The sequence below is a fragment of the Solanum pennellii genome, chromosome 4 (assembly GCF_001406875.1).
Source record: "Solanum pennellii chromosome 4, SPENNV200".
In the NCBI taxonomy this organism is placed as follows: Eukaryota; Viridiplantae; Streptophyta; class Magnoliopsida; order Solanales; family Solanaceae; genus Solanum; species Solanum pennellii.
The window spans coordinates 4,924,288-4,931,816 of record NC_028640.1 but is presented as its reverse complement, the minus strand read 5'-3'; the positions used below and the strand labels follow the sequence as shown (position 1 = coordinate 4,931,816).

The 7,529-nt window shown below is 25.8% G+C and overlaps 1 protein-coding gene across 1 annotated transcript; it reads left to right on the top strand.

Moving 5' to 3' along the window:
* The first annotated feature begins 814 nt into the window (after positions 1–814).
* LOC107016331 (transcription factor MYB20-like) lies at positions 815–3,451 on the top strand. The gene is made up of 3 exons (XM_015216820.2): positions 815–1,076; positions 1,632–1,761; positions 2,473–3,451. The coding sequence occupies exons 1-3, from the start codon at positions 944–946 to the stop codon at positions 3,098–3,100; spliced, it is 891 nt and encodes a 296-aa protein (XP_015072306.1). The 5' UTR covers positions 815–943; the 3' UTR covers positions 3,101–3,451.
* The last annotated feature ends 4,078 nt before the right edge of the window (positions 3,452–7,529 follow it).

The window sequence follows — 7,529 nt, the reverse complement described above, 5'->3', positions numbered from 1 at the left end:
TCCAAAATAATAAAGATATTACGAAAGAATATGAATTTAAAACTAAAAGATATAACCAAAACAAATTCTATAATTTTATAAAAAATTATCCACTAATTAAGTTAAAATAGAATAAGCTAAAAAAAAATTTCAAATCAGAGAAGTAAAACAAAACATTGTATAAATAATACTGAAAAGCAGGGAAACAAACACTTAAAGAATCTAAAAAAATTATTAATAAATTAAAAAATGTGACATAACATCCTAATAGGAGAGATAATGTTTTTTTGTGTCAAGTATATTTTGAGGAATATAAGTAAAATTGGTGATATTTTAGTCCTAAAACAAACATAAATAATATTACTAGGTAATTTCCCAAACATAAGTGACTATCTAGGGAAATTACTCGATGAAAAAATATATCGTAAAATGTTAGTCAAAACTTTTATAATTTAACTCTAAAAAGAATTTATGACAATTAAAAGTGGACAAAAACAGTAACATTTATACTTTTTTCGTCAAAATTATTAAATTCTATTAAAAATTATCCTTGGTCAAAAATACTAAATTCTGTTGAAATCATAGTCAATAACACAAAACATTTCATAATTGCTTGTTAAATAATCATAAGTAAAATTCAAATAATAAATGATAAATATTTATAGGTTCACATAAACATGATAAATTGTAATTAACTCACCATAATAAATTTATCAAACTACCATGATAAGAAAAAAATTCTTGAAATTTAGGTGGGGGTTTGGGGGGTGGGGTAGATTTTGATTATATATATGTAGGTGGCATTTGGTGCTACTCTTCAATAGGACCTCTCTTCTCTTATTATTTTCTCCCTCTAAAAAAAAAAAACTCTTCTCCTCTCTCAACAATAAACTTTGATAAAACTATAGGTTATAACATTTTATCCCAAAGTTCATATTTTCATTTTTTAATTTCTTGAAAGAACATGGGGAGACAACCTTGTTGTGACAAAAATGAAGTGAAAAAAGGTCCATGGTCATCTGAGGAAGACAAGAAGCTCACTAATTTCATCCTTAATAATGGTCAATGTTGTTGGAGATCTCTCCCTAAACTTGCAGGTTTTTTCCTTTCTCATTATTCCTCTTATACTCACGATCGTACAGACAGTGTCGTAATCAGAAATTTAATTGTATTAAGAAATTTAGAAAATTATTAAAATTTTACATATGTGACGTAAAATAATCGCTATAATAGAATTCTTCTTTATACCAGAAAAATTCAACATTTATAATATACGACTAGGAAAATTTTTATTTATTTTATTTAAGTTAAATATAATTTTTCGATAAAAGAAAATTCCGAGCCTCAACATGTTTGAAATGAAAAGGAGTTGTAAAAACTTCAATGATTGTACCAACCCCATTGGACCAATTATCATAAAGAAATCCAAGCATGGGAGAAAATATATGGTTTTGTTAATAAAATGTTTTTTTTATTAAAATAAAATAAAAAAATTACAGATAATAAATTTATTGACTTTATAGAAGATATATCATTACCAGATAACTCAGAAATACTATGATTCTTGGAATCTTATTTTTTAATTTTATTGTTTATGTTGGTGAGGTTTTTTTCTTTTTTTTTAGAAAAAATTAATAAAAATTTTGGTGTAGGACTATTGAGATGTGGAAAGAGTTGTAGATTGAGATGGACAAATTATCTAAGACCAGATTTGAAAAGGGGACTTTTATCAGAATATGAAGAAAAAATGGTTATTGATCTTCATGCTCAACTTGGCAATAGGTATATTTTTTTCATTCATATTATTACGATAGAGTCAGCATTTTCATTAACGGAATTTAATTTAATCTATTTATACTATGTTGGAGTTAGCACTTCGGATTTCAATCATAAGTTCGCGGATTTATCATAATCTAATTGTTTTGTATGTTTATCCTTATATGTATGTGTGCGAACATGAAAAAAATAATCATAAATAAAACTTTTTTTTATGAAATTCACAATATTTAAATTCTGTATTTGTCGTGACATATATATATATATATGTTACATGTGGAGCTTATTTTAAAAAAAGAAAACTTCTAACAAAGAAAAAGAAAAGGAGTGACTTCAAATGATAGTTTAAAGTGGCAGACAACAATTTCAATTCAATTTTAGGCACCCATGCTCCACTGTATACCTTTCTATTACTTTCTTATTTTGTAAACATCAATTTTCTTTTTGGCTATTCATTACACTATTTTACATAAGTGGGGAAAAGGTATGCGAAACTTTTCGATATAAAAAATAATAATTTAATACATAAAGTATCGTAGCATTTTATACATATTCGAGGAAGAGTTGCACTTCAGGGAATCTTTGTTATATGAGTATTAGCTTATTATATTTTAAATTGTAAAATTCTTAGCACTATATCGATATATAAATTAAATTTTTGTTTTATTTTGTGAGAATTGTTCCTCATTATATTTACTTGTCCAAAATTATTTTCAGGTGGTCTAAAATTGCTTCTCATCTACCAGGAAGAACAGATAATGAAATTAAGAATCACTGGAATACACATATTAAGAAGAAGCTCAAGAAAATGGGGATTGATCCAACCACTCACAATCCAATTACTAGTGACCAACTAACAAAAAATCCACCAATTATTCAACAAGAAACACAAATTCCTATAGAGGAACCAATAGTAGAAATCAAATCAGAAGCAAACAAGAACATTGGTACGACGATATCAACAATAATTACGTCTCAGTCTCAAGCAAATCTGAGTCCGCGAGTAAATGAGAACATTGGGACATGCCCAAAAAACATCAACTCAATTGATGAAGTCATGAATGATGACTTTTGTACTAATGAAGTCCCCTTAATTTCACCAAATGAAATTTTAGTCCCTCATGTATCAACAACAACATCATCAACATCTTCATTTTCTTCTCAATCATCCATCAATATTCTTGAAGACTTTTTGCCAAATTGGCAATGTGATTTCAACATGGAAATTAGTTGGGCCGATGATGATTTTAGAAGCACTTTGGATTATTTACTCAATGATGATGATGTTAGTGACATGAACAACAACACCATTTCTCAAGATTGGTCACAAGTGTTGAAAGTTTGAGATAACACACTACTATTAAAAAAAACGTAAATTTTCGATAAACATTTCATTAGAAATATAATATTTCTTCTCTGAAAAGTTCGTTGAAAATTAAAATTCACGTGTTTTTAATAGTGACAGTTATCGTAAGGAGAGCAAAATTAAGCTCTTTCTTTTGATTGACCAATCACTTTTTCTTTTCTTTTTTTGGTATTGTTTATAGAAGTTTAGACGGTAGAGTTGTTACTATAGTTCATGGACAATAAAAAAACAACAGATATATTTATGGAGGCAAATTACATAAAAAGCCTCATCAAATATATTTATGTTATGGATGATAATATAAAAGTGTAAGACTCTTTTCTGATTTTAGTTTTATATATACTTTAAACTTAATTAATTTATTGTTGGGTATCAAAATAATTAATCTGATGCATAAAGCATTCGGCATAGTTAAGCTTGTGAAATCTCAAGTACAACTAATGCAGATAACTTATCATGATATAAATATTAATAATTATTTTTATGATTCAAACGCGTAATCTAAAAATAACAGAGATAACTTTGATATTTTCTTTACAATAATCATTCTACCTAACTGATTAAGACGTCCAGTTACTCTATGAAATTTCTCTCGAGTCAAATAATAACTTATAAGTTCATATAGGGAAATAGACTAATTACATATATTAATTACGAAAGTCAAATATTATCAAGTACATTTTCTACTAATTTAATATATTAAGTCGCAATTTCAAAGTGGAAATTAAACCTTCCTCAGTCCCAACTAGAAATTAAAATTGATAATTTTAAAAAATTAATGGAAGATGCCAAACATTATATTTAAAATAATATCATTGACTAAATGCAAAATTAGAAGTGTAGAAAAACCTTTGCACAATTAGACGAATATATATATTGTCATATGATAATAATTTAAAAAATCATATACAATTAAAGGTTACTCTGGTCTATGATACTATAATTTAGAAAATAAAATCCCTCCAAGAACTAGAGGATTTATTGTTAAAAATCAAAAATGAATTGTGGTGGGAGGCAGAGATCGTTCTACTCTTAATTAGATGATTCTTGAGTTTTGTATATGAAAATATATATATATTGAAAGTACGATACTCAAAAATGGACCCCGCAATGCACACTACTAGAAAAACCACTATTTTCTAACTGAAAACGTTCAGTGACTATTCCTACAGATATTTTGATTGAAAATGTTCAATGATTATTCCTACAGATATTTTGATTGAATCGCTGTTAAAAGAAAAGTAATAGTAATTGCTTCGTATGGAAAAATTAGAAACCTTCTCACTTGTTCAATAATAATCTATTTTTATTATGTATTTTTTCAGTGACCTAATTTGAATAGAAAATGAATGAAAAATTACATTATATATAGCATAAATTTCCCACAAATTCGGGATGGAATTTTTTTTTTGTTTCTAATAATTACGCAAATTCAAATAAAGAAATCTTTAGTATAAATAAAACAAATCGAGTGAAAAATAAAAAAAAACTAATCCAAACTCACATATAACGCAATCCATCTAAGAATGTACAGATAGATATCTCTTGACTATGCACAGAATAAAACATATATTTTATCACCGTTTTCTCTTTTATTTATTTTTAAAAAAAAAAGTATTTTACATATACAATTTGTAGCATCTTTTTGTAACATAATTGTCAAAAAGAAAAATGTATTAGTTGTTTTGGACGAAGGTGTCCGAGCTAGTTTGCGGTACATCTTGATTATTTTATTTTGTACTCCTATTAAATTATGTTTTAAAATTATCATCTCGTATTAAATCTTTATTAGGAGGTTAAGAACAAAATAATTACTTTTTCTTCAATTTTTGCATACCATCTTATTTTCAAAAATTATTATTATTATTTGTTGCTTCATTGTCATGCAATTTTGGTGCTATTGTTTTTTCTTACAATCATGTTTTATTACACTTATTTTTTATCGATGATTTATTGAATTTTTCTGCACATAACATTTCTTTTTAATTGATAAATTAATACATTGAAAATAGTTTTTCGATTCTATATGAGATCACCCAACACATGTATGTGTTGACAATGTTGTTGTTGCATTAATGATATAAGTTCCTCATCTAGAAAAATTAACTCTTTTTATTTATTCCATGGTGTAAATTAAATACTTGCTATTTTTATATTGACCTAAAACAAAACGTCTCAAGTGATACTCCTTTAGTACCTAATTATTTGTCTATTTTTTTTTAGTTATTTTTAATTACTTGTCCATTTTGACAAATAAGAAAGAACAAATTATTTTCTTAATAAGTGCGAAAAAAAATATTCAGAGTTGTTATCTTGGACGTACTCATACCTTAGGTAATATCGTTATAAAGTGACACACAAATTACATAAGAAAAATAAATTAAGTGCAATAGACAAGGGTCATACGAGGAGCTTGACCAAGAAAATATGCTAGTTGCTATTGTCTAATTAGTTGGTTTTTAAATTCATAATTAGATAACCTAATCATATTTCCAACTAAGAATATGGTATGATTACAAATTCAAAGATGTTGTTGGAAACATATATTATTCCAAATACAATTAACTCATTGACAATTATATTTGTTAGAATATATCTATCAAATATTAAATAAGACACTAGGTAGGAATTATTAAATGAACCAAATTGCAAATCATCCTAGTTGTTAGGAAATAACAAAAAACATAATGTCGCAATTAAGTCAATAATAAAGAATTTCGCCAGTAAGGATTGTGGTGGATAGAGAGGGCTTGATATAGTTTGAGTTCTGAATAAAAAAAAAATTATTTGAAAATACTTTTTTCTTGAAAAAACTTTATGCAATGTAAATTTAGATTAGTCGATACAGATCATTGAAACATAGCTTTTATTTTTGTATAGAATAAAGTCTTGCACTAACACATTAGTGACATATATATATATGGGTCCAATTTAGTTCAATATCTTGAAATTAAGTTTCCTAATTTTGAATTTTCGGTAATTAAGTATGATTTTAGGTGAACAATTATAAGTCTATTTGTTTGAAATGTTGTGGTTTTCATTCTACTTACTACATATATTATTTTATGTTATTCTTCTTATGTTGATGACGCTAAGCGAGTTAATAAGAGATGATCGAAGTCTCTTCATTATTAGTTAGAATAATAATTATGAGTTTGAGTTGTCTTAAAAATAAAATAATTGTAGAAAATATTTTATCAATCCATTTAGAATAAATTTAAATTAATTAAATTAGTAAGCTATAAATATCAAATATTAGTAAAAAAAATTAGTCTTCGAGAATTGAGTGATTTTCTCTATGGTAGAGATGTTGCTTAAAGATGTAAATTTTGACTTTAATATTTAGCCATTAGTTCCTTTCCCACACTTTTTTTTTCTAAAGGTAAAAAGGACCACTTTTTTTTTAAAAAAAAAAATTAAATTAAATTGGGAGATCTTGGAAAATTATAAAGTAATGAACTTTGAGATCCAATCGGGATCTTCTTTTTGGTTAGAAATTTGTTCTTTCGACAACTTTAAAGACGAATATAACTTACTTTGTCATGCATTCAGTTGAATTCAGTATTTTATTATATTATATATATAAATTTTGAATTCATGACATCAAAAGTATAATAATTAATAACTATAATATTAAGAGTTTTAAGAAATTAAAATTATCAAAATTAAATTTTGATTCCGTCTTTTAGTAGGAAGGAATCTCTTTGGTTTTGAGTGAGTGTATAAATTAGATGAGAAGATTCGAATCTTTTTTTATATAAATATATTTGAGTTGATGGAGAAAACTTATTAATTCTTTATAGAATATATATTAATAACTCTCTGAAAAAAATCCTCTTTGCCTACCTAAGATTCCTTAACTTGATTATGTAATTGCTTCAGTATGCAAGTAGCTTTTGTATAAACGAATATGTGTTTCTAAATTTATTTATTTTTTTGAAAAATTATTACCACGGTTTTTATCGAACCTATAGAAGGGAAAAGAACGAAATTACAAAGAGTTGATCAAATGAGCGATTTAGTCTCTTGTTTGAGGTTTATGAAGAGATTTTGTTTTGAAAGATGAATTGTGAATGAATCAGATAAATAATTTATTTGCATTGAGTGTTTATACCAGTCGAATTATATATATATATATATATATTTTCTTACCTTATTTTTAAACTTAACCGCATGTGATAAGTAATTAGTACGATTTGAGTTAAATATTAAATACCAAAAAGATTTTCACCATTTAGTAGTTCCTATATGATGTCATTGTGACTTTTTTCTTTTGTCAGGATAATAATTGTTTAATTAGATGTTTGGTCATGATATGGTATCGCAAGATGAAATCAGTGTTTGGAATGCGATTTTACGCTAATTTCATTTCATGATTCTATATCATACTATAACAAAAATAACTTTT

Bases quoted from the DNA above. Each gene is read 5' to 3' on its own strand.
- LOC107016331 (XM_015216820.2), top strand. From the start codon at position 944: ATGGGGAGACAACCTTGTTGTGACAAAAATGAAGTGAAAAAAGGTCCA. The intron at 1,077-1,631 runs GTTTTTTCCTTT...ATTTTGGTGTAG, and splicing joins ATCTCTCCCTAAACTTGCAG to GACTATTGAGATGTGGAAAG. The intron at 1,762-2,472 runs GTATATTTTTTT...AATTATTTTCAG, and splicing joins CATGCTCAACTTGGCAATAG to GTGGTCTAAAATTGCTTCTC.